This window comes from Salvelinus fontinalis, chromosome 35 (genome assembly GCF_029448725.1).
Source record: "Salvelinus fontinalis isolate EN_2023a chromosome 35, ASM2944872v1, whole genome shotgun sequence".
Lineage (NCBI taxonomy): Eukaryota > Metazoa > Chordata > Actinopteri > Salmoniformes > Salmonidae > Salvelinus > Salvelinus fontinalis.
Genome location: NC_074699.1, coordinates 20,897,936 through 20,924,440, shown reverse-complemented (window position 1 = coordinate 20,924,440; position 26,505 = coordinate 20,897,936). Strand labels below are relative to the sequence as shown.

At 46.0% G+C, this 26,505-nt stretch overlaps 3 protein-coding genes across 7 annotated transcripts; all 3 read right to left on the bottom strand.

Annotated features, from left to right (window-relative positions):
* Positions 1 to 1,018: 1,018 nt before the first annotated feature.
* Positions 1,019 to 8,177, bottom strand: acd (ACD shelterin complex subunit and telomerase recruitment factor). 3 transcript variants are annotated; one of them, XM_055899581.1, is made up of 14 exons: positions 7,886 to 8,177; positions 7,109 to 7,244; positions 6,341 to 6,465; positions 6,037 to 6,127; positions 5,833 to 5,912; positions 5,521 to 5,565; positions 5,026 to 5,072; positions 4,757 to 4,932; positions 4,596 to 4,674; positions 4,343 to 4,501; positions 4,093 to 4,206; positions 3,373 to 3,920; positions 3,178 to 3,254; positions 1,019 to 1,445 (listed from the first exon to the last, which is right to left on the bottom strand). In XM_055899581.1, the coding sequence occupies exons 2-14, from the start codon at positions 7,223 to 7,225 to the stop codon at positions 1,340 to 1,342; spliced, it is 1,764 nt and encodes a 587-aa protein (XP_055755556.1). In that variant the 5' UTR covers positions 7,226 to 7,244; positions 7,886 to 8,177; the 3' UTR covers positions 1,019 to 1,339. The 3 variants fall into 3 exon arrangements, with proteins under 3 accessions (XP_055755556.1, XP_055755555.1, XP_055755557.1); XM_055899580.1 differs by having other exon boundaries at positions 4,343 to 4,504; positions 7,886 to 8,170; XM_055899582.1 differs by lacking the exon at positions 7,109 to 7,244 and having other exon boundaries at positions 4,343 to 4,504; positions 7,886 to 8,169.
* Positions 8,178 to 8,540: 363 nt separating this feature from the next.
* LOC129834515 (mucin-2-like) lies at positions 8,541 to 13,723 on the bottom strand. Of its 2 annotated transcripts, none has more exons than XM_055899578.1 (8): positions 13,455 to 13,723; positions 12,575 to 12,678; positions 11,804 to 12,275; positions 11,529 to 11,630; positions 11,413 to 11,449; positions 11,242 to 11,313; positions 9,287 to 11,128; positions 8,541 to 9,190 (listed from the first exon to the last, which is right to left on the bottom strand). In XM_055899578.1, exons 1-8 carry the CDS (start codon positions 13,596 to 13,598, stop codon positions 8,796 to 8,798), a joined length of 3,168 nt encoding a protein of 1,055 aa, XP_055755553.1. In that variant the 5' UTR covers positions 13,599 to 13,723; the 3' UTR covers positions 8,541 to 8,795. The 2 variants fall into 2 exon arrangements, with proteins under 2 accessions (XP_055755553.1, XP_055755554.1); XM_055899579.1 differs by having other exon boundaries at positions 13,500 to 13,723.
* A 653-nt stretch (positions 13,724 to 14,376) lies between these two features.
* On the bottom strand, positions 14,377 to 25,716 carry LOC129834514 (transcriptional repressor CTCF-like). 2 transcript variants are annotated; one of them, XM_055899577.1, is made up of 13 exons: positions 25,509 to 25,716; positions 23,802 to 24,084; positions 23,502 to 23,693; positions 22,994 to 23,345; positions 22,472 to 22,642; positions 22,225 to 22,358; positions 22,031 to 22,151; positions 20,659 to 20,808; positions 20,377 to 20,537; positions 19,977 to 20,159; positions 15,993 to 16,128; positions 15,703 to 15,867; positions 14,377 to 15,491 (listed from the first exon to the last, which is right to left on the bottom strand). In XM_055899577.1, exons 2-13 carry the CDS (start codon positions 24,072 to 24,074, stop codon positions 15,211 to 15,213), a joined length of 2,319 nt encoding a protein of 772 aa, XP_055755552.1. In that variant the 5' UTR covers positions 24,075 to 24,084; positions 25,509 to 25,716; the 3' UTR covers positions 14,377 to 15,210. The 2 variants fall into 2 exon arrangements, with proteins under 2 accessions (XP_055755552.1, XP_055755551.1); XM_055899576.1 differs by lacking the exon at positions 25,509 to 25,716 and adding an exon at positions 24,580 to 25,423.
* Positions 25,717 to 26,505: the final 789 nt, after the last annotated feature.

Below are 26,505 nucleotides of genomic sequence, written 5' to 3'. Positions count from 1 at the left end.
TTTAATAGTCTGGACAGTTCGGCCCCATGCAGCAGCCAGAGTCCTATCCTTACTGGCACATGACCCGCGTGATGCCCAGCGTGATCATGGGGTTCTGTTGCATGGTGGGAATTCCTGGGAATGTGGTGGTTCTGATTGTCGTGGGGCGGAAATTTGAAAGACAGAACTTCAACATGCGTCTGATGCTGAACCTGGCACTGTGTGACCTGATGGTCTTGCTGTGCTTGCCTCTAGTGATCAACAACCTACTGAGGGCCTGGGATCTGGGCTCCGCTGCCTGCAAGCTGCTCTTCTTCCTGATCTATTGCAGCCTGAATGGTAGTGTGCTGACCATCACCCTGCTGAGCGTGCAGCGCTACGTCCAGGTGCTGTACCCCCACAGCTGGTCGCAGCTGGGCCGTATGGGGGAAGAGGCACTCCTCCTGTCCCTGTGGGGGCTGGCAGGGTTCATTGCCTCTCCCGCCTTGTCTGTCCTTGACGTCAAGACATACAACGGCCGCCAATACTGCAGCTCGCACTACCAGAACCTCAGACAAGAAATGGCCATCCTACTTGTCCAAACGCTGCTGGGGTTTGTAGTTCCCTGCTGCATCCTGGTGACGTCCTACTTCTACCTCCACAAGAGGGTGAGCCAGGCGGCCCTGTTCAGGCAGCGGAGGCTGACCAAGCTGGTCACCTGCATCGTTGTGTCCTTCTTCTGCTTCTGGACTCCGCTGCACCTGTTCAACCTGCTGGCCCTGGTGAACTTGGCCGTGCAGAACAAGGTTGTGAAGAATGTGTGTGACTCAGCTTGGAATGTCCTCTTGGGTTTCACCATCATCAACAGCTGCCTCAACCCTTTCCTCTATGCCTTCGCCTCTTCAGGAATCCCCAGGGCAAGCCCCCACCCCACCAGCACATGACACTGGCTTCCACTGAGTAGATATAATAGTTTAAAGCACTTTGTACAAGCATTATGTACCTGTGACTATTTTTGTCGTGCTTATATTTAGCAAAAATTATTCGAGAGGACATCTGATATGATTTGTATTTTATTATAGCAGCCAGTGAATGTTTGCATAAGGAAATAAGTGCATGTGTGTTATTCAAATGTCAAATTAAGGAAAGAACATCTGTGTAACTAACAATGAAATTATCTTGCTGTTGACAAATTAAAAGTTGATAAGTTCACATTTGCCTGCTTCACAAAAGAGTTGACACAATTCAATTACTAATGTATATTTATCAATATTCAGAATGTTATAAAAACATAACAATAGAGATTCATAAAAAAACAAAGCTGCCTCTGTACACTATGGATTCAACACAATGGGAAGATGGGGGCGATGACCTCAGGTTGTCAACTGGGGTGAGTCTGGGGTCGCAGCTGTGTATCCTTGACAACCTCCGTCTGCATGGAAGGGACCAGGTACCGTACAGCCCAGTGCAACATGCCATCAGGAATCCTGCAGGATACGGACGGACGGACACACACAGTTACGCATTGTACACACATACAGTGCTTTCAGAAAGTATTTAGACCCCTTGACTTTCTCCACATTTTGGTAGGTTACAGCCATCATTCTACACACAATATCCCATAATGACAAAGCAAAAACAGGAATTTAGAAATACACATTTACTTAAGTATTCAGACCCATTACTCAGCACTTTGTTAAAGAACCTTTGGCAGCGATTACAGCCTCGAGTCTTCTTGGGTATGGCGCTACAAACTTGGCACACCTCTATTTGGGGAGTTTCTCCCATTCTTCTCTGCAGATCCTCTCAAGCTCTGTCAGGTTCGATGGGGAGCGTTACTGCACAGCTATTTTCAGGTCTCTCCAGAGATGTTCAATCTGGTTCAAGTCCAGGCTCTGGCTGGGCCACTCAAGGACATTCAGAGACTTGTCCCAAAGCCACTGCTGTCTTGGCTGTGTGCTTAGGGTCGTTGTCCTGTTGGAAGGACAGGTTTTCATCAAGGATATCTCTGTCCTTTGCTCCGTTCATCTTTTCCTCAATCCTGACTAGTCTCCCAGTCCCTGTAGCTGAAAAACATTCCCACAGCATGATGCTGCCACCACCATGCTTCAACGTAGGGATGGTGCCAGGTTTCCTCCAGAAGTGACACTTGGCATTCAGGCCAGGGGTCAATCTTGGTTTCACCAGACCAAAGAATCATTAGGTGCCTCTTGGAAAACTCCAAGCGGGCTGTCATGTGCCTTCTACTGAAAAGTAGCTTTCGTCTGGCCACTCTATCATAAAGGCCTGATTGGTGGAGTGTTGTAGAGATAGTTGTCCTTCTGGAAGGTTCTCCCATCTCCACAGAGGAACTCTAGAGCTCAGTCAGAGTGACCATCGGGTTCTTGGTCACCTCCCTGACCAAGGCCCTTATCCCCCGATTGCTCAGTTTGGCCAGGCCGCCAGCTCTAGGAAGAGTCTTGGTGATTCCAAACTTCTTCCATTTAAGAATGATGGAGGCCACTGTGTTCTTGGCGACTTTCAATGCTGCAGAAATGTTTTGGTACCCTTCCCCAGATCTGTGCCTCTACACAATCCTGTCTCTGAGCTCTAAATCAAATCACTTTTTTTTGGTTACATGCTTCGAATACAACAGGTGTAGACTTTACCGTGAAATTATTACTTACAAGCCCAACAATGCAGTTCAAGAAATGGAGTTTAGAAAATATTTACGAAATAAAATAAAAAAGTAACAAGAAAATTACATAACAATAACAAGGCTATATACAGGGGGTACCGAGTCAATGTGGACAATCTACTGACAATTCCTTTGACTTCATGGCTTGGTTTTTCCTCTGACATGCATTGTCAACTGTGGGACCTTATATAGACAGGTGCATGCCTTTCCAAATGATGTCCAATCAATTGAATTTACCACATGTAGACTTAACGTCTAAAGAATGATCAATGGAAACAGGGTGCACCTGAGCTCAATTTCGAGTCTCAAAGCAAATGGTCTGAATACTTATGTATTTCGTTTTTTTAATACATTTGCAAAAAATTCTAAAAACCTGTTTTCGCTTTGTCATTATGGGGTATTGTGTGTAGATTGCTGAGGATATTATTATTATTTTTTAATCCCTTTTAGAATAAGGCTGTAAAGTAAGAAAATGTGGAAAAAGCCAAGGGGTCTGAATACTTCCCGAAGACACGGTACACACGCACACACGGTTTACTCACTTTAAATGGCTTAGATCCTTCGAAATGCGGCCACACAGCTGATAAGAATATGAGAACAAAGTGCCATCACTGTGAACCTGAGAGAGCAAGACAGATAATTTACTTCACACCAATCTAACAAAATGGACAGGTTCAAAATTCCACTAAATGGTCAATATAAATCCTATTTCTTGGTTTAAAACTGGTCGCTCTTACATTGGAGGGCCTCTGGGGGGCTATTGCTGCAACTGCGTTCTGATTGCAGCTGCTTCCCTCCCCAATCTTGGGAATATCCTGAGTTTCAAACATCCAGGAGGGCGGGCTGCGGTTCTTCTGCATATCTTCCTCCTCCCAGGTGATATCATTATCCTCGGGGGTCTGCACGGAACTCTTCCTCTTAGCCTTCCTACACCACCTCTTCACAACATCCTCCTCTTCCTCCACCTGATCCTGCTGCTCCGTGACTGGAAGTTGATGTGCTGTGGTTGAGCCACTGTGGTGGAGCTTCATGCCAGAGTGTTGGTTCTTTGTAGATAGACTCACAGTGGAGGAGGAGCCACAGGAGGTGAGTAGGCTGTGGGAGGGGCCTGGTTTTTGATAAGGAGGAAGGGAGCGCTCGCCTGACCTTTGGGTGGCCCCAGGGGTCAGGGATGGCACCTGGGTGCTGGTTGCCAGGGGAAATGTTGCAAGAGTGACTGGTTGTGGAGTGGAGTCAAGCAGAGACTGGCTCTTCTGGAGGTGGAGGGGCTCCGAGGTGATGGATTCTGTCAGGGAACCAATGAGAGACAGAAGTCAGAATATCTGTAGTACGGCGCAAAGATAAATGTGCATGGTGTGGTGTGTGTGTGTGTGTGTGTGTGTGTGTGTGTGTGTGTGTGTGTGTGTGTGTGTGAGTAAAGGTTGAATGATTAAAAAGTTCAAAGGAAAGGAGCACACCGTCAGATGCAGAGGAGGTCCTGAGCAGCTCAGCTGCTGGTGCAAAAATGTCCCATGGGCTCGCCACTGCTCCTCCGGTCATCCCTGACACCACCTCGCCATCCATACTTTCCTCTAGAGAGAGGGAGAGAAAAATAGAGATATTTGTACACACACTGGGCTCTATTGTGGTAGCAGCATACTTCAGCTAGCAGTAACTGATAGCAAATACTTAATCTACAGCATGGACCAGTTAACAAACATAACTTACGAGAAAGTGTGGGCTCATGGGCAGGATGTCTTCTCTCCAGAGGCACTGGCCCGTCAGTCTGCCTGCTGTCAGCAGCAACGATTGGTTGATCTGTCTCTGGTGGGTCTGTCGGTCTGTCTTCAGATGGAGGGACCAGTCCACTCTGCGTTTCACTGTTGTCTTCTAAATAAAACACAACGGTCAGTTCAGAAAGACTGAACAGGTATAGATGATTTCCAGGTGTGAGAGAGGGTGAGACACCCTTAAATGTTACCTGAGGGTGCGTGTAGTTTCTGACTCAGATTGTCTGGAATGTGTAGGTGAGACACAGGGACATTGAAAGTATCCTCCCTCTAGGAAAAAACAACAACCTTCTTGTAAAGTTGCAGATTTCCTACTGTTTTCTTACATTTAATAGGTTGGTCACACACACACCTTATATCTGAACCTTTCAATAGCCCATCTGGTGCCAGTGTGTGTGAGGGCGTTGGAGGTTGAGGCCTGTGGTGAGGGGGGGTTTGTGGGTGTCCTCAGGAGTTCCATCACATCCTCCAACAGAGACTGGCGCCAGTCATGCTGCCACTCCCCCAGCAGCTCTGACAGACTGAACTCTAGGAGACAGGAAACACAGTCATATACACAGGTGTGGCAAACAATAAGGATACAAATCATCAATGTAGTGCAGAGTGTATAGAGATCCGTACCAGACTGGGTGTTCTGAGTATGGACAGAATCCTGTGCAAGCAGGGATCTGGGGATAAAAGAAAACACATTATCAACAAATACAATATATAACTTAATGTACACAAGTATTATATGCAACAACAAAAAATGCGCAAACACAGACACTTGTCTCTACCTTCTTGCCATTTGTGCTGTTGTCTGTGCCCAATAATGTTTGTATCCTGTTTTGTTCTGATACCATGTTGTGCTGCTTCCATGTTTTGTTGCTACCATGCTGTGTTGTCATGTGTTGCTGCCATGCTATGTTGTTGTCTTAGGTCTCTCTTTATGTAGTGTTTTGTTGTCTCTCGTCGTGATGTGTTTTGTCCTATATTTTTATTTCATTTATTTTTAATCCCAGCCCCCATCCCCGCAGGAGGCCTTTTGCCTTTAGGTAGGCCGTCATTGTAAATAAGAATTTGTTCTTAACTGACTTACCTATTTAAATTAAATAAATACACATACCCCATGCTCACCTCCATGTTGTACAGATCTTTTGTCTGACTGAGTTGAGCGATGTGCTGAAACAAAAGCCAGTTGGAGAGTCACTACATTTAATGTGTGTAGAACAGGAGGCAGTGAGGAGAGAACGGCTCATAATAATGGCTGAAACGGAGCAAATGGAATGGCATGAAAGACCTGGAAACCATGTGTTGGATTCATTTGTTACCATTTCACTCAATCCGCTCCAGTCAATAGAATGAGCCTGTTCTCCCCAATTAAGGTGCTACCAACCTCCTGTGGTGTGTATGTGTCTGGATTTAGAGGCCAGGATGTGCGTCTCTTACCAGCAAGGGGTGTTGTCTTTAGCAGCCCCAGCTGATGTAGTGGTCAGCTCACCAACTGATATGTAAAACTGGCTCTTTGTCTGAGGAGATGAGGACACATTTAGAGTAAAATAAAATATGAGTGGTAAAGAATAAAGAACATGAACTGTCTCTCTAAGACCAAAGGACTACTAGTACCAGTATCATAGGATCATTCACACGCACCTGTGCAGAGTCCATGTTGAACTGCAGAGTGTATGAATACACACACACTGTGCAATTAATGAGACTGGAGAAGCACTCACGGTCCTCCTGCCTGCCAGAGGATACAGATAGATGGAAAAGCATCACCATTTGCTGTATGGTTTTTAATTATCTTAATAGATTTTGTCTCATCTTGTTTCTCCTTATGTTGGCTGTTAGATTTGTACTGGGCTTAACAAGATATGGTTTATAGATGGGTTTTAGACATACATGTCATTTAATACGATCTCATAGGCCCCTTGGCTTGTCCTAAATGTTAACTCACTCCTGAAGAGTCTCCCAGGCGTCCTGGGTCAGTATGGCGGGGATGTGCACCACTCCATCAGAGAGGAACAGCAACGTTGTCAAACCCTCAGTCTGCCGGGCCTGGGACTCTGACATCCGGCCAACCTACAGAGAGACAGAAAGGTGTGTGCAGCCTCCCGAGTGGCGCAGTGGTCTAAGGCACTGCATCGCAGTGCTAGCTGTGCCACTAGAGATTTTGGGTTCGTGTCCAGGCTCTATCGCAGCCGGCTGCGACCGGGAGGCCCATGGGGCGGCGCACAATTGGCCCAGCGTCATCCGGGTTAGGGAGGGTTTGGCCGGCAGGCATATCCTTGTCTCATCTCGCACTAGCGACTGCTGTGGCGGGCAGGGCGCAGTACACGCTGACACGGTCGCCAGGTGTACGGTGTTTCCTCCGACACATTGGTGCGGCTGGCTTCCGGGTTGGATGGGCATTGTGTCAAGAAGCAGTGTGGCTTGGTTGGGTTGTGTTTCGGAGGACTCATGGCTCTCGACCTTCGCCTCTCCCGAGTCCGTACGGGAGTTGCAGCGATGAGACAAGACTGTAACTACTACCAATTGGATACCATGAAATGGTAAAAAAGGTGTGAAAAATACAACAACACACACACACACACACACACACACACACACACACACACACACACACACACACACACACACACACACACACACACACACACACACACACCTTCTAAACTTGGAACACAGGCCTTGCATGAAGTGTATGTACTAGATGCCTCATTACCCCCACAACATGCGCTTTCATCAGAGTGTTCTTCTTCTCCTCCTTTGGCTCTGTGCCATAACTCAGGATGACCTGCTCTATCCAGGGCTCCAACTTAGTCCTCCTACCCCGAGTCATGGCCACACACGCTAAAACACTGGAGACAGGCATGTACAGAATAATGTGACAGTTGAGAGTTGATGGCACTAGTCCCTTATACTATTTGCAGTATACTAGCTAGTTATCTGTTATTACACTAACTGGTGTGGTGACTATAATATCCATACACAATTGTGGATGTATTAGTTAGCTAAACATTGCAGTGAAAAGGCTCTCATGGTACTAACTTTTCCACACATAACTAGTTTACAAACTAAACGAAGATAAATTAGAACTAGGCCTAGCGAATAGAATAGATCAGATCGAGAAAACATCAACACTAGCTATAACGTTACTTAGCTAGCTAGCTTTGTTTTGAACTGTACGGTGAAGTCTTCCTCCTACTCATGCGACCGCAAACTTAGCTGCTTACACCTAACGTTAACTAGCTACTGTAGATCCCCTTGGTCAGTGGTTTATATACCTTTTCAGTTACTGAACCACCAACTGAATTTTGCTCTGCCCGGAGTACCCCTGAAGTATTCGACCAGTAGGCCTATGGTCTTATGAGTCTACTCACGTACCCCCTGTGGATAGGCTATGTACCCCCCGGTTGGGAACCACTGCCCTAGGTCGTCATGTCGTTCAGATTTACACTATTACATTTGGGATCAGAGGCAAATAGATATTGCAACTCACCTGATAGTAACACAACGACAACAACTTTTGAGCCTGGTTAAATGTAGCGGTTCCACTGAGTGTTACTTTATTTACGTTCCGTTGGTGAACCTTTCGACAGCAATTGGTTCCCACTGCAGTCCCCTATCATGAGAAACACTGTTCACGCCATTTCGATACCGAAATGTGTCCTGTCCCACTGCACACGCGTGCGCTCGCGCACACACACGTTATATTCCTTTCCTTGCCCATTCATGACCCCTTTTCTAAAAGGTCTGTATTAAAGCACTTGTGGAGAACACCTGTGCAGTCCCTTCATCTACCCTTAAAAAATAAAGGAGATGAAGGAATTATGCCTATAGGAGTACCGGAAGCAACATTGCTCCCCTCGACAATTTGTCCTTGAAGACAGGTGATAGACAGATATGGTTCTGCTACCTTCATCAATCCAATAATTTCTGTCCCTCAAGGTGTGTCATCGAGGGCATATGGGAATATGGCAAGGATTCACTCTAGTACTACCATGAAAAAACACTTATATCTCAGACCTTCTCTCCTTCCACCAACTTTTGTCATACATTTCTGGTTTAGGCTTAGTTATAGACATAGTATAGACATTCCAAAGAGATTTGGAGCCAGGAACTAACAGATGGACTGAAGCATGATAAAGACATCATGACATTATGAATATTCATTTTAATAATCATAAGTAACTATATGTCTCATATCCATCTATTGTAAACATATTTCACCACAGTTGATGTATTACATAATCATACAATACGTGCAATGCAAATATAAACATGGTTGAGAAAAAAATGACACGTTGCTGGGTCAGTCCATTTGTGTAACACAGAGGGGGTCTCAGTTCTTTGATCCGATGTTCCACCCTCTGCGGTTTGCTGCTGTGGCTGTGATGTGGTCCCTGTAGTCAGTCCCATGGACTCTCCCCCGTTTCTTTTACTGTGGCCTCCCCTGCCTCTATCACAGTAGTTGGTCCCTTGTTTGACTTGCTCTCTACCACCTCCTTAGTTTTGAACTCTTTTTCATCTGACCCATTAGTCCCTCCTTCCCTCTTTTTATCCCAATCCCCTTTACACAGCTCTCTACCCTCATTTGATTTGGTCCCTTCTACTCCCTGCCTCATGATCCCATCCACCTTCTGCAGACCCTCTTCCTTCTCCTCTTTTATGGTTTTGCCTATGTAGTTCGCCAATGATTTCTGTTCTTTTTCTTTCTCTGTGGGCCTCCTGACATCTTCTTCCTTGCTACGTTTCTCCTTCTCTGTCTCCTTGTTCCTCTCTACCCTCTCAGCATTCAGGTCATCTGTAGGAGAGGAAAGGGAAGGACAGATGATGTTATTTTCAACAGGTTACTTCCAAATTTCAAGCAATATTATTATTATTGAACACACACACTTACTTGTACCCTTAGTCATGGAAAGCAGTCCCATTGCAGGATTAGGGCTAATTCTCTCCTCAGGTGATGGTTGAATAGTATTAGTTGGTGTTTGGCTAGTAGAGTTAGTGGGGGTTGGACTGGAAGAGTTAGTGGGGCTATGAGTAGAAGAGTTAGTGGGACTATGAGTAACAGAATTAGTGGGGATTGAGATAGTGGTTTGTGTAGTAGAGTTAGTAGGTTTAGTGGTGTTGGTGGGATTTGAAGGGTTAGTGGGGGTGCTGGTAGTAGAGTTAGTGGGGCTGGGGGTACTGATGAGGACAGAAGAGTTAGTGATAGTGGTGATATTAGAAGGGCTTGTAGAGATAATGGTGATATTAGAAGGGCTTGCAGAGATAGTGGTGACGGGGCTAGAGTTAATGGGGGTGGGGGTAGTGGTCAGGCTAGTAGAGTTAGTTGGGATGGGACTAGTAGTGTTAGTAGTGGTGTAAGTAGAAGAGAATGTGGGGGAGGAAGTATTGGTGGAGTTAGTTGAGTGAGTGGCAGTGAGGATAGAAGTGACAGTGGGGGAGTGATTAGTAGAGAGAATAGGAATCGAACTGCTAGGGATAGTAGCAGTGTGAGCAGCACTGTTAGTGGAAGTTGAGCTGGTAGAGGAAGTAGTGATAGGACTAGTAGAGTTAGTGGGGCTTAAGGTAGAAGTGAAGTTGACAGAGTTAGTTGCGCTGTTATTGTGAGTTCTGGTTTGGGTAGCGTTGGAGTCAGTAGAGTTTATGGAGGTAAGGGTGGAAGCACCATTCATAGAATTAAGGGTAGAGGTTGTTATAGTAGCAGCAGGATATGAAGGTGGGGTAACTGAATTAGTAATTCGGGTAGTGGGGGTGGAACACAGAGAGGTAGTGGGGGTGGGAGTAGAAGTGTTGTTGGCAGCAGAAGCAATTATGGAGATGGTAGTATTTAGTGTTGGAGTTGTCAAGTCAGTAGAAGTTGAGGCAGCAGTATCAGTAAAGGTAGGGGTAGAAGCATTAGTGGTGGGGGTTGTTGATGTATGGGTATCAGTATTAGTGTTAACAGGTGTTGGGGCAGTAATGCTTGTAATGGTGATGGTGGCTAAATTAGGTATGGAAGACGCAGAGGGGGTTGGGGTGGTGGAGTCAGTGGAGGTAGGGGGAATTGGGGTGTGGGTAATAGTGGGGATAGAGCCAGAGTTCATGTCAGTAGGGGGGGTGGAAGTTGTAATATTCATAGGGCCAGATGTAGTTGTGATGGAGGTAATGGTAGTGGTTGTGGCAGGGTTAGTACTGGGGATGAAGCTGGTGGTGTTGGGAGTGGGGGCTGTAGTATTGATAGGGACGGGTGCAGACGTCATAGAGGGGATGATGTCATTGGGGGTTAAATTAGAGGAAGTAGCGGTGGTATAAACGGGGATGGAAGAGTTAGTGGGATCTGGGACAGGGGAGGGAATGCTGGTGTCAGTGAGAATAGAAGAGTTAGTGGGATCTGGGACAGGGGAGGGAAGGATGGTGTCAGTGGGAAGAGAAGAGTTAGTGGGATCTGGGACAGGGGAGGGAAGGATGGTGTCAGTGGGAAGAGAATGGTTAGTGGGATCTGGAACAGTGATGGGAATAGTGGTGTCAGTGGGGATAGGTTTAGAACTGGTAGGGGTATCAGTGATACTAGGGGTGGGGTCTGTGGGGGAACACGCTTCTCCTTCCTGTATTTGGGCTAGGTCACTCTCAGGTGTGAGATGACTGGAGATAGTGGGAGGTGGGGTTGGGCCTCGCTTAATTATTGGTTTAGGAGGCAGAGCAGGTTTCCCAGCTGACTCATGTGCGGACACATTCTGTCGGACCGGGCGTCTCGTATCTAAATAGAAAGAAGATGAGCATAAGATACACAAAATTGTATTTAATAGTGTGTGCGTGCGTGCGTGCGTGCGTGCGTGTGTGCGTGTGCGTTTGTCTGCGTGTGTGTGTTACCTGACGAGGTGGACATGGTCCGGGGCTTCATAAATGTGGGTGGGGGCTCAGGTTTATTATCGATGATAGTGCCTGAAACCGAGACAGAAAATGAAGGAACACACACATCCAACACCATACACAGACTCGCACATATAGTCTAGCAAGTGTTATATGAGTAAAGGGACTTACCCTCTGATTCAGCTTTTTTCATCTCTCTCTCCTGACTCTGTAGAATGGAATAAGAATTTTTATGTTTTCCTTAGACACACAACCACATACACACTCAGATAAATGCACATACACACCTGTGTCTCTCCTGGCTGAGCTTTGGACACACCAATACGTTGTAGCATGAGCTGGAGGCGCTGCTCAAAGCCATGATGGCCGTCAGACGAGTGTTTCTGAAACTAACCAGAACCAAGGAGAAGCTGTCAGTGCCGATAAGAACCAATTTTAACTAAAGAATGATCAAAATAAAAGCAAAAACAATCCTTTTATAGGCTATGTAGAATTTTTTACCAAATTGCTTTAACCCATCAAATTTTTTGAAGGGTCGGTTTGAATACATTCGAATACCTACCTTCCCTTGTGCAGTGTTCTTGGTGTTCCCAGCGTTGGCTGCAGATCCAGAGAGCAGAATTAGAGACTGTGACTTCCCCTCTCTTAGCGCACGACGGGGTGGAGCCTCACCCCTCAGTGGAGTGGGACCATCAGAAGAAGGGTTTTCTGCTTCCACTGGATCTCCTGTCACAACGTTGTCATCCACACTCTCCTTCTCCTTTTCTTTCACTTTTTCATTCTCCTTCACTTTATCTTTTTCAGCTCTGGCGGCCTCCCTCAGAGGCCGGATTAGGTCGGCAATGGAGGTCTTCTTGGCCTTCCCCTCTTGGCTTCTCTCTGATTTCACAGCCCTCCGCTTTTTAAGGGTGAAGAACTCGCCCAGCTTCCTCCTTAGGGTTCTGGAAGGGGCGGGGCAAGGAGCGGCGCTAGTAGGTGCTACTTCCGTTTCCTGTTCAGTAATGGGAGGTTCCCCAGCCTCATTCTGTGTTTTCCTGGAGGAAGAGTCAGAGTAGCACAGGACCAGCATGTGTGCGTTTGTCAATCATAGGGCCCTGAGTTTTTCCTGGCCATGTGTTCTGACCTGGACAAGCTAGGGCCTGCATGCAGGTAATCTGGTCAGGAAATGTTGTATATTATATTTCTTGAATGTACTTATTGTAGGTTGTTATGAACATGAGCATCTCATAAATTACTCAAATTTAAAGAGGTTTACTGTGAGCTGGTTAAGATGTGTTGGGTATGAGATAGTGAAGAGTCAGATTATCTAGGATGAGTTTGGTCAGATACTCACAGGGTGTCGACAGGAAGGACTCGCTTAGTAAAGAACTCCTCAACTCCCTCATCAACTCGCCCCATGTGATCAGGGACTCCATTTTCATTGTCAACCACCGATTCCTGTGTCACACGCATGCACAGAGAAAGAAAGGATAAGTGTTATGATATCTGTGATTATTAGGTGTTTGTGTATGAGAATGTGTGTGAGCGCAGTTAGACTACCAGAAAAATAGAAACGAAAGGGTTTCCAATTGGTGGAAAGAGTGCTATGTTGGATATCAGGAGGTTACTGAGAGCAGTTTCCTTCATATTGCACATAGTAATTATTACATAACATTGTCACCTCATGGGCTCAGACTTCCCTGACTCACAGAATATACACAGACAGAACAACAAAACCTCATACATATATCCCCTAGATCTACATTATTACACTACCATTGGTATGTGAAATTACCAATGACTGACTCAGAAAACCAGTAAGACTCTATGATGTCATGTCCTGTGGCACTAAGGCTGCCCATGTGATTAGGTTTGGTTTAGTTCATCCAACAAAACCAGCATTACATGTGTTAACTATGATCGTGACTGATACAGTACCAATGGCAGGCATACAATGGATAAGGTGATGATGGCTAAGGTAGAGAAAATTCACAAACACCTACCAAGAAAAAGCCCGCCAGCTTCAGGCGAAGCATTATATAGCCCTAGAAATTAGCCACATACAATCACAATCCTATACACCAATGCAATCCCCACAAACACACACTATTGGTGTTGAATATGCAAGCAGCTGGTTGCTGTTACGATCCAAGTACCTTGAATCAAGCAGGCACCAGGCATGTTCCCTCCATCCCTCCTTTCCCCTGCACCCTATCACATCTCCCCCTCCTTACCATTATGCCTCTACACAGCACCCCTTTTTCTCCATCTCCCTGTACCTGTGGTCTGCTGGGGCGGAGGTGTTGGTTTTGTCGGTGTGGTCTAGGTCTGCTGCGGGTATAGTGCCTCAGCGCCGGCCCGCCCAATGGAAGCTCCATAAGGGGAGACACAGCACTCCGTTGCCGTGGCTCTGTTGCCGAGGCACCGTTACTAAAGGCACCAGCAGCAGCATTCACTGTCTCCACCAAGGTAGGAGGGGCCAAGCTGAGCTAGACTGACAGATTTGACAACAAGGGGCCTCGCCTTTCTCCCCCCCCCCCTCCTTCAGAAAGACCGAAAGAATGAGAAGACGGAGAGAGAATGGAGAAATTTAGAGCTTGTGCTAGAGGGAGAGCAGTGCAGGTGCACAAGGCAGTCTAGTATATATTCATTTATAATAGAAATTAAGGTTCTTCATGGAACTGACCAAAATGCAGGAAGGGAACAATGTGTTAAAATTACAAATTAATAATACATTTTACATGGATAGGATATAAAAAATTCAGGGGATGACTGGTGATCTGGCAATGGGTTTCTAGTGTGTGTAAATCTCCACGAAGTGATTAAAATATCAAGCAAGGGAAAACCATGGAGGGGACAGAAATTGTGTTTTAATGAAGCACCTAATATCAGAGGACAGATCCTCTGAAAGAAATTCAATAGGAACAACCAAAATAGTCTATTACACCTACTACTCCAAACAGGTTTATAAAAAAGAGATTTGTGGGCATAAGCCTTCTGTCAGGTGTCAGAACCATGTAGCAGATAAATAGGGCAGATTATACTCTAGTCTGAACATGATCAAACATCCTAGTGTCTATATTTCAGCACTACATGCCATACTAAATTAGCCTAATCAAGGCTGAAACTGAAGCAAATTGACTCATGACACCCCAGTAGGTTGATCTTTTTTTATTTGTATTATTATTGACTGTACAGTCAAGCATTCTCCCACCCCTCCAATCATATCATTGCCATTCAAGTCCCCTAGCATTTAATTTTGATGGTACAAAAGAAAGCATCAAACCAAAAAACAAATACATTCTAAAAGCTTTAACAAGAGCAAGGTATTGCATTTCATTTGAAAACAGCATAACAGTTTGTAAAAGCAGAATATTTCAGGTCATCCCACCCCCCTAACCATTGAACCCCTAACAGCTAATTCCATGGGTGAAAGCGCATGATACTTTTTTTTTTTTTTACAGACAACAGAGCACGAGAAGAGGGCCAACATGAAGAGATCAAATGTGGGCCAAAATATGCTACAGAGAAGGCATTCTGAGGAACTTTAGAACATAATTGACAGCAGAATGAGGACATGATTTATGACATAATACATCATCATGATCTAAACCCCCCCCCCCTCTTTACATCTTTTCCAGTGACAACACTCTGCATAATGTTATCTAGATTCTGTATACAAACATAATTCAACACGAGGGTGTCAGGGGTTTCGCAGTGGGATGTAGATAGAGATCGCAAGAGAGGAAAATAAGCTCTTAAAAAAATAGAATGGGCTAAAGGTATCTTTAGACATGTCCCAGGCATTATCATCAACATCAGAGAGAGAGAGATCTAAGGTTATAACTGGGGTGTACATGTGTGGTATACGTGTACGGTGTATACGAGGGCAGGTATGTGTGTTTGAGAGTGGGTACAAATGGGGTGCATGTGAGTGTACAGATAGGGGACCATTTGTATTGTTAGATGTAGTCAGAGGCTTCGTCTTCATCACCGGTCCATCATACTGAGAATCATCTCAGGAGTGAGGTCACCGTTGGGCGGAGCCTCTGTGACAGACAGTGCCATTTCCTGCACCACCTCCTCCCCCTGGAATGACTCTTCTACCTGATTGGCAGGCTCTCCTTCAGCATGCTCCACCTCTACTGCTGGCACCTCATCCTCAACAGCTTCTTCCTCCTGGCTCGCCTGCTCGGCCTTCATCTCTTTCTTCACGATTATGTCATCCACCTCGCATGTCGTCTCATCCTCCACACGGATGATTGCCGCCGCTGAGGGAAGAAGAACACCACTTCTACACATCTGTTCAGCTGTTTTGAGTCCCTTTGGGTACTAATCAGTGATCTGCACCTGATTAAATATGTGAAGGCCAAAGTATTCACTCGATTGCATGTCTGCATGAAAAGTGATTCCTTCAAGAAATTAAGTAGGGAGGGTTGTACTTTTTGTAATATTCCAACAGGGTACCAGAGTGTGACTCACTTGGGGCAGGTTTGGCCTTGGGAGGTCTTCCACGTTTCCTCTTGGCTGGCGGGCCAACAGGGGCAGGGACAGGGACAACCGGTGGTGCCTGCTCCACCTCAATCTCAGCTAGCAGCTCCTCCTCCTCCTCCTCCTCCTCTTCCTCAATGTCATCCAGCTCAGGCTCTGTGGAAGAGAGGAACAAGAAAGACCTGATTTTAGCACTGTACTCTTAAGATGCACACTAAATAATATTATATGATATTGTTGCATGTATAAGAACAATAAAATTAACTGTGACTTGGTCGTACCGGTGTCGTCATCGTCGTCATCCCGTCTGGAGCGCATTTTCCTCTTTCTGCCGCGGCGGCCTTTCTTGGACGGGGTTCCGTTCTCGTCGCCGGTGTTCTCTCCGTTACAGTTCTCCGCGTGACGCAGCATGGTGTTCTGATGAGCAAACAGTCATATACAGTGCCTTCAGAAAATAGTGAGATAATCATCCAGCCCATTGAATCTCTTCATCACCCACCTTGAAAAAATGTATACTAAAAACATGTAAATCAACCATTAACATAATGGGAATTTTTTAATTTTTTCTTTTGTTGAAATAGCATGGGCAACCTAGAAAGACAAATTGGTACAATTTAAGGCCATGTGGCAAACAATAATGCAGGTACTAGGGATGGGGTGTGAGCACGTGGGTCAGGGCAGATGAGATGTAGTCGTTGGTCGTATGTGTAACAGTTTTTTGTTTTTTTAATAATGGGAAAAATTATTACATGTAAACAGGTATTCATATCCCTTGACTTATTTCACATTTTGTTGTGTTACAGCCTAAATTCAAAATGGATTAAATATATTCTCGCTCACCCATCTACACACAATACCCCATAATGACAAAGTGAAAACATGTTCAGAAATGTTTGCACATTTATTGAAGATAAATACAGAAATCTAATTTACACAAGTATTCACACCCCTTTGCTATGACACTCCAAATGGAGCTCATGTACATCCAATTTCCTTTGATCATACTTGAGATGTCACTACAATGTGATTGGAGTCCACCTGTGACTAATTAAATTGTTTGGGCATGATTCTTGAACGTGCCGTCCTTGGCCAGCTCTCCTGCTATCTCTCTCAGAATGACCTTCTTGATCCAAATCAGTCAGGTTTCAGGACTAGTCACTCAACTGAGACTGCTCTTCTCTGTATCACGGAGGCGCTCCGCACTGCTAAAGCTAACTCTCTCTCCTCTGCTCTCATCCTTCTAGACCTATCGGCTGCCTTCGATACTGTGAACCATAAGATCCTCCTCTCCACCCTCTCCGAGTTGGGCATCTCCGGCGCGGCCCACGCTTGGATTGCGTCCTACCTGACAGGTCGCTCCTACCAGGTGGCGTGGCGAGAATCTGTCTCCTCACCACGCGCTCTCACCACTGGTGTCCCCCAGGGCTCTGTTCTAGGCCCTCTCCTATTCTCGCTATACACCAAGTCACTTGGCTCTGTCATAACCTCACATGGTCTCTCCTATCATTGCTATGCAGACGACACACAATTAATCTTCTCCTTTCCCCCTTCTGATGACCAGGTGGCGAATCGCATCTCTGCATGTCTGGCAGACATATCAGTGTGGATGACGGATCACCACCTCAAGCTGAACCTCGGCAAGACGGAGCTGCTCTTCCTCCCAGGGAAGGACTGCCCGTTCCATGATCTCGCCATCACGGTTGACAACTCCATTGTGTCCTCCTCCCAGAGCGCTAAGAACCTTGGCGTGATCCTGGACAACACCCTGTCGTTCTCAACTTACATCAAGGCGGTGGCCCGTTCCTGTAGGTTCATGCTCTACAACATCCGCAGAGTACGACCCTGCCTCACACAGGAAGCGGCGCAGGTCCTAATCCAGGCACTTGTCATCTCCCGTCTGGATTACTGCAACTCGCTGTTGGCTGGGCTCCCTGCCAGTGCCATTAAACCCCTACAACTCATCCAGAACGCCGCAGCCCGTCTGGTGTTCAACCTTCCCAAGTTCTCTCACGTCACCCCGCTCCTCCGCTCTCTCCACTGGCTTCCAGTTGAAGCTCGCATCCGCTACAAGACCATGGTGCTTGCCTACGGAGCTGTGAGGGGAACGGCACCTCAGTACCTTCAGGCTCTGATCAGGCCCTACACCCAAACAAGGGCACTGCGTTCATCCACCTCTGGCCTGCTCGCCTCCCTACCACTGAGGAAGTACAGTTCCCGCTCAGCCCAGTCAAAACTGTTCGCTGCTCTGGCACCCCAATGGTGGAACAAACTCCCTCACGACGCCAGGACAGCGGAGTCAATCACCACCTTCCGGAGACACCTGAAACCCCACCTCTTCAAGGAATACCTAGGATAGGATAAAGCAATCCTTCTGCCCCCCCCCCCTTAAAAGATTTAGATGCACTATTGTAAAGTGGCTGTTCCACTGGATGTCATAAGGTGAATGCACCAATTTGTAAGTCGCTCTAGATAAGAGCGTCTGCTAAATGACTTAAATGTAAATGTAATTTAGAAAGAAACACCTGTCTATATATATGGTGCCACAGTTAACAGTGCATGTCAGAGCAGAAACTATATCATGAAGTCCAAGGAAGAATCAGAATTGTGATGAGACATCTGGGGAAGGGTATAAAAATATTTCTGGAGTGTTCAAAGAGCACAGTGGTCTCCATCATCGGGAAATTGTAAAAATATGGAACTACCCAGACTCTGCTTAGAGCTGTCCGTCCGACCAAATTGAGCAACCGCGCAAGAAGGACCTTGGTCAGGGGGGTGACCAAGAACCCAATGACCACTGACAGAACTACAGAGTTCCATGGCCGAGATGGGAGAACATCCACAGCACTTCCCCAATCTGGGCTTTATGGGAGAGTGGGCAGACGGAAGTCACTACTGAGAAAAAAGGCACCAGCACGCCTGGAGTTTGCAAAAAGGCACGTGAACAACAGATCATACGGCAAAAGATTGTGGTCTGAAGAAAACAATTGAACTCTTTGGCCTGAATGCAAAGCACTATGGAGGCAAATACAGGTAAATCATGGATGAGAACCTGCTTTATAGCCAATGACCTTAGAATGGAGTGAAGATTTACGTTTCAACCAAAAAATGACCAAGCATACAGCCAAAGGAACGCTGGAATGGCTTCAGAACAGAATGTAAGAGTCCTTGAGTGGCCTAGAAAAATCGCAGACACAAATCCCATTGAAAACCGGTGGAAAGGCTTGAAGATGGCTGTTCACCGCCGTTCCCCATCTGACTTAGAGTGACTGCCATTAAAAAGCAACAAATCCCTTTGAAAAATGACTTGTGGCGTCGATGAGTCAGAAACTAGTGTCAAAATTATTTTAAAAAGTGTAAACATGATATTTGGGACAAATTCAGTCGTCTAAAACATTCATGCATCACAACGGGTAAATTAAGATTGTTTTGATTTGACAATGTCCATTTGCCCACTAACATGGGATGAAGAGCTGCGGTGATTGCCCTCTATCCAATAGCATAGACAGTGCGACAGACCTGCTCAGCAGCTCCAAATGTTCACATAAAACACTGTGTAAAAATGTTTTTTGCTTGAGAAATACTACACCAAACACCTTAGTTAGAAACAAAATTGTGCAACTAAAACATCCTTGGAAAAAACATAAAAATTATTTACAGATTTGAGTTCTCTTAGATATATTCAGTGACTCATGGGGTACAATCATTAACCAAATGCGGATTTTGGTCAGGAAAGACTGAAATCTCGTTTTTAATGAGCAACATAAAAAACACCTGCCAATTGGCGTGTTCAGTGGCTCTAACAGAGCTTGAGAAAATCTGGAAGAAATGGGAGAACATTCCAAATCCAGGTGATAGACAGACCCAAGACGACTCTAAGCTGTAATTGCTGAAAAAGGTGCTTCTACAAAGTATTGACTCAGGGGAGTAAATACTTATGGAAATTAGATATTTAATTTACAATAAATTTTGAAAAATTTTGAAAAACATGTTTTCACTTTGTGATTATGGGTATTGTGTGCAGATGAGCGAGAGAAAAACATTTTGAAATCGGGCTGTAAAACAAAATGTGGAATAAGTCGAGCAGTATGAATACTTTCTGAAGGCACTAAGACCACAACACACTGTGGAGCAACTAGGCTTCAATCCTCCCCAACCTGGTGAGAGGGTGTGTTTTTTTGTGTGTCCTGTATTCTGCTCGGGAGGATATGGGTTTGGATGTGAAGGAGTCCTTTAGTTTGCAGTGTGGATGTGTATTGTCCCCTTACCCTGCGAGTGAAGGTCTTGGCACACTTGCTGCAGACGAAGGCAGTGGGGATGAAATTGGGGTCATGGTATCGTTTGAAGTGCATGTCCAGCAGCTGCTTCTGCCGGAAAGTTTTTTCACATTGGCTGCATGCGTAAGGCTTCTCCCCCGTGTGTGTGCGTCTGTGCATGATCATGTGACGCTCCTAGGGGTCAGAGGTTAAACATAGGACAGTCAGTGAACACACCGAGGTCTAGAACAGTCTCCGGCGGATTCCAAACATATCCATGGGATGCATCTAAATAATCTAGTGGCCTCTTCTCATCTCTGAGATTGATGATGGCAAATATCTGGTGGACATCCGCCATTTCAAATCAGCGAAGATTGAGAGGAAACAAGCAGAGAAGGTCTCTTTCACGTACCTGTCTGCAGCAATAGTCACACTGGTCGCACTTGAAGCGCTTCTCGTTCTTGTGGGATTTCTGGTGCTGGATGAGTGCGTAACGCTCGTGGAACACAGCGTCACAGTAACGACACTTCCTGCCCATCTCCATGAACGAATGCTGCTTCCGCAAGTGCACACCTGAGAGTGAAAAAGGAAGGAAGGGACAATCCAAATGTAAGGAACACAGAGAGATCCACTCAAGGTTACAAGACCGTATTTCAGCAGAGGAGATATGACTGTGCACAAGCGAGTCGCTTACCCAGGTCGCTCTTGCGGGCGATGACTGTGTCACAGTGGGGGCAGTGGAATTTGGCCACATTCTCTGTGTGCTTCTGCAGGATGTGCATCTTCATGGTGCCACTCTGCGTGAAACGAGCATGGCAGATGTAGCACTCATATGGCTTCTCACCTGCCAGAGAGAGGGACGCTTTATTAGGTTGTATGCGAGACTGTAGGTGTATATCTATCTATCTCACACACACACCTTCAAATTAGTGGATTCGGCTATTTAAGCCACCCCCATTGCTGACACGTGTATAAGATTGTCTATGGAGATTGAGCACACAGCCAAACATTGGCAGTAGAATGGCCTTACTGAAGAGCTCAGTGACTTAACGTGGCACCGGCATTTTATTTATTTAACTAGTCAGTTAAGAACAAATGCCACAGTGACGCCACTTGCACTGAGATGCAGTTCCTTAGACCGCTGCGCCACTCGGGAGCCACCATTCAAACAAGTGAGTTCATCAAATGTCTGTCCTGCTACAGCTGCCCCAGTCAACTGTAAGTGCTGTTATTGTGAACTGGAAATGTCTAGGAGCAACAACGGCTCAGCTGCGAAGTGGTAGGCCACAAGCTCACAGAACGGGACCGCCGAGTGCTGAAGCATATATATAATTTTTTTTTTTTAAACACCTGTCCCCGTTTGCAACATTCCCGAGCGAATTCCGAACTGCCTCTGGAGGCAACGTCAGCACAAGAACTGTTCATCGGGAGCTTCGAGAAATGGGTTTCCATGGCCGAGCAAAAGCACACAAGCCTAAGATCACCATGTGCAACTCCAAGCATCGGCTGGAGTGGTGTAAAGCTTGCTGCCACTTGTCTCTGGAGCAGAAGAAACGCGTTCTCTGGAGTGATGAATCACGCTTCACCAACTGGCAGTCCGATGGATGAATATGGGTTTGGTGGATGCTAGGAAAACACTACCTGCCCCAATGCAGTGCCAATTGTAAAGTTTGGTGGAGGAGGAATAATGGTCTGGGGCTGTTTTTCATTTTTCAGGCTAAGGCCCTTAGTTCCAGTGAAGGGAAATCCAACCCTACAGCATACAATGACATTCTAGACAACTCTGTGTCAACAGTTTGGGGAAGGCCCTTTCCTGTTTCAGCATGACAAAGCCACAACATCAGTGCCTGACCTCACTAATGCGCTTGTGGAAAGCCTTCCCAGAAGAGTGGAGGCTGATATAGCAGCAAAGGGGGGACCACTCCATATTAATGCCCATGATTTTGGAATGACATGTTCGACGAGCAGGTGCCCATATATTTTTGGTCAAGTAGTGTAGCATCGATCAACAAAACTAAAATCAGGAATGCTTGGGTGTAAGGCTGAGAGATTGGGGTATGTGTTACCTGAGTGTGTCCTCATGTGTCTCTTCAGTTTGTAAGTGTCTCGGCTGGCGTAGCTGCACAGACTGCACTGGAAGGGCCTCTCGCCTGTATGGGAGCGGATGTGTCTCTTCAGCTTACTCACCTGGGGCAAAGAGAAAGAAACATTTAAACAACATTCCAGAAACATTTCAGTTATACATTGCAAATGTACTTACCTCAACACTAGCGTAGTCACACATGGAGCACTTGAAGGGTTTCTCGAATGTATGTTTGTAGCGACGATGACGCACCAGCTCTCCACTGGTCACAAATGCCATGTCACAATCTTGGCATTTATGAGGACGAGTACCTAAAATGGAACGGGGCAATAGTAAACATAATTAACACGCACCCTATCAATTCAATAAGGATATATATTTTTTTTTTAACAGCCTGCGACTGAACATGAGAGTCTGTAGATACCTGTGTGTGTGTTGAGGTGGTTCCTCAGCAGTGTGACCGTTCTGAAGGCCCTCCCACACAGATGGCATTTGTGTGGCCTCTCATCTGTGTGGCTCTTCATGTGGCGGTCCAGGTTAGAGCGCCGGGGGCAGGTGTAGCTACACAGCTCACACTGGAACGTCTTCTTCACACCTGAGAGACAAGAGGTTATTAAAGACATTAAAAGGTAGACTCAGTGAAATGACGTTGCCACGAGCAGCACCACAGATACTGAGATGAGCGAAATGCAAGACGTCGCGCGCACTGTCACACAGTATCTGCACAGAGTCGCTTCACACTGTTAAGAGTGTGGTAGCCACGGGACCAAAACAGCATGAAGTTGAGCCTTGCGCTTCAACGTTCATAGCTGTTGCGGAAATTGACCCACTATGCGTTCTACTTCCTGCATCATCGCCAATTCTCCCTTTAACACACACACAGGTATCTTCCTCACACCCCAAAAGAGAGGGGTTGCCATACCCCCACATACACACAAAACTTGACCTTTCTTTTTTATCTTGGTGGGTTTGGGCGGCTTCATGTTGCCCACAACCTTCTCAGCGTTGACCTCAGAGAGCATCCCCTCCTGCTGTTCCTCCTCAAAGTCATATACAGACACGTCCATGTCTCGTTCCCCCTCCCCGTAACGCAAGCGGCTCTTCTTGCCCTTCTTTCCCTTGCGGATGCCAGCAGTTGGCTGGTAATCTGGGTCTTTGGACCAGGTCTGGTCCTCTACTTGGGGCTCAGCTTCCTCCTCCTCCTCCTCTCCATGGGTCACCTGGAGCTCATCCTGGGCTGCCTGCAGTTCTTCCTGCTCAACTGTCTCCACCTCTCCATTCGCCCCAACCTTCACCACCTTCACCAGACAAAAACAATTTGCCAGGAAGGGATTAGAGTTGTATTATAGTCAGTGCATCTCACAGGAGCCTTCAGGCCAAAGTGTGTATAGAAACATTAAGCAGGATATTAAAATGCTTGTTTAAAGTGTGTTTGTAGTTGAGTAGCGTCCGACCTGGAAGCCCTCGGGCAGAGGGAGGGTGTGGCAGATCACTGGCTCTGCCTCAGTATTGCCTGCTGAGGCGTCAACAAAGCTGGCCTGCAGTTCTTCCACAGTGGCTGTAGTGACAGGAACCTGCACCAGCTGCAGCTGTCCAAGCCCCAGCGCTGCACTCGTCTGCTCCATGTTGCCCTCCATGTTCACCACCTAAAGTCAAGACACAGTCAGTTTTCTGAATAATTTATGCCTACAAGTTTGGCTTACAAAGGATATCTTCCAAACCTTTCTCAGCGTAAACTCACAAATCACACTAACCTGCAGGGTGATGATCTGTCCCTCGTCTCCCCCGGTGACCGTCACTGTGCCGCCCCCTTCGAGGACCTCAGTCTTCATCTGTAGCAGGGCAGGGTCAAGGGTTGAGTCCAGGGTGTCCATCACCATCATTTCAACATTTCCTGTCACCACTTGGGGTGCCACACCCCCTTCCATCAGGGCAGCCTCTGCAGTCTGGAGCAGCTCTGCTCCCTCCCCACTGTCCTGGAGACCCTCGACCTGAGCGGTCTCAAAGGAAACGACTTCACCCTCCATAGAAAACGACCTGATAAGACCATAAAAATAACTTTGACACATGATACACTATATTAACACAAAAGTATGTGGACCCCCCAAATAAGTGGATTCTGCTATTTCAGCCACACACGTTGCAGACAAGTCTATACAATTGAGCACACAGCCATGCAATCTCCATAGACAAGCTTCGCCAGTAGATGATTCTGTGCTTCCAACTTTGTGGCAACAGTTTGGGGAAGGCCTTTTCCTGTTTCAGCGATACAGAAATGGTTTGTCGAGATCGGCGTGGAAGAATTTGACTGGCATGGACATAGTTCTGACCTCAACCCCATCGAACACCTTTGGGATGATTTAGAACACTGACTGCAAGCCAGGCCTAATCACCGAACATCAACCGATTATTTTCATGTTAATCCTACTTCTCTGATCTACCAACCATTTGACAAAGTCCCAATAAAGAGAGAACACTGCCAAAATACAAAATAAGCAGATAATTTTTTTGGGGGGGGGGTATAAAACTCACTGGTAAAAGGAAACAACCCGAATCACCCTCGTGTCTTGCCCTGGTATAGTGGATGTTTTTGTAACAGCGTGCTGGTTAGAGAGAGCTCGAGCTCCCTCTCTCATGACAAGTTTTAAATCGAAAGTCGGCTGTAGGCGGACAAGGCTGGCGCGATGGGACGTGGTGCCGATGATAGAAAACCAACCCATAATCTAGTTTCTGATTTGGAAGAAATCTAACGTTACTCTCCGTGCTCGCAGATTTATTTGGGCTACATAATAAGAGATTACTCTACATTCCCTCCTTCCGTGTTTACTCTCGGAAACCTTACCTAGTTACCGAGCCAACTTAACTAGAGCCCCATTTTGAGAAGCAGTAAAATAACGAATCCATTGAAAGTATTATACAATTAGTGTTGATATTAGAACCATCGGATGGTTCTAGAACATAGACTAAAACAACTACCCAGATCAGGGGCTATGTAGTAAACCCGAGACTACAGAAGATATGATATATTTAATTTTTTTCAAATCGTAGCACCATGGGTGACAGGAAACATTAAGGATGTTACATTGAAATTGATACAAAGTTTAAACTCGAAATGTCGAGCTTTCGTTCTAGAACCCGGAGACGCAGGTTCTCTTCTCAAAAGAGGAAACAAAGGGCAAGAGAAGATGGACGCCTGGCCTAAACAAGACCCTAAACATTAAAGCATTTATAAAGCCATCCGTGCCTTAACACGAACCAATAGCAGTCCAAATACACTAATACGTTTAACAGAAGCTCTAACTTCTGGGTTATAAATGTTTTTAGTAAATTTTCGATAACGATAGAGGGAGACAAACACCCCCCCGCCAGTCGCCTGGACCGCGAGCCCCACCGTGACACCTAGAGGCCGACGACAGCTCCTACAAAAATGCCCCCCTTCATCGGAGAAAGTGACGTTTTACCTGGTCCTCGGTCTTCCTTTTCCGGGTAAATTTGCTTGAGCGCTCAGTGCTTGTTCGGTCTTCCTCTGGCGACGGTAGGGAAGCTTGCCCTTGCGTCCCAGCTCGATTAATCCTCTCACGCGTTGACAGAGTTGTCTCTACACAAAATGGTGGCCTGGAGCAGGCGAGTGTGCATGCGCAGACAGAGGTCCGACGGGAGAAGTGGGAGGGTGGTACCGCAGCAGTTGGGTGGCAGTGACGTCTGGGCGCCAGTTTTGAATTCAAGGTTTCGGGGGCGTGGTTCTGGGGGAACAGTTGTTTCCACACTACAAAAAAAGTTGTATTTGTCCTAGACTTAAGTCTGCATTACCTTAAGAGGGCTATTTTACTATGAAAAGCTAAATATTTCAAGACTAAAGACTACCATGCAACTACAGCATAAATGCATGCTTGTAAGAATAGTTTGTGCAAGATGTAGCTTTTATTACAAAGATGTTATTGTGGAGCTGGGAAGGATTGAAGCAGGCTATTATAGTGTATATCGGCTTGATTTGTACCGGCCCCTCGAACGTTCTACTGCTTGAGCTCCTAATCCTCTTATAAAATATTAGCTCTGCACCTAAAAATATCCAGTACCGGTACCAAACATTTGTACCGACACCTATTTTAGTCCAAGTCAAGCACTGTGTATATCCCATATACCTCCTTCCAATTATCAATAATTTAATTAAAGGTGAAAATAATATTGTGGAAAATTGTATGGCCTCTTCATCATGACCCAAGAGAGGGCAGTACAGTTTAGAAAGATGTTGAAGTCTGGAAGTCATGGACATAAAAGTGCTGCTTTTTGAGTAGTGGATGCCAGCCCAGAACATTTGAGGGGTTTTGTTTCATTGTTATCATTCTCAAACATTGATTTTAAAGCACACTGAAAGTACACTCATAGAAATACCATCCAATGCAGTAGATTTACCAACAGATTTTTTATAATAAAGTTTAAAAAATTGAGAGCAGGCAA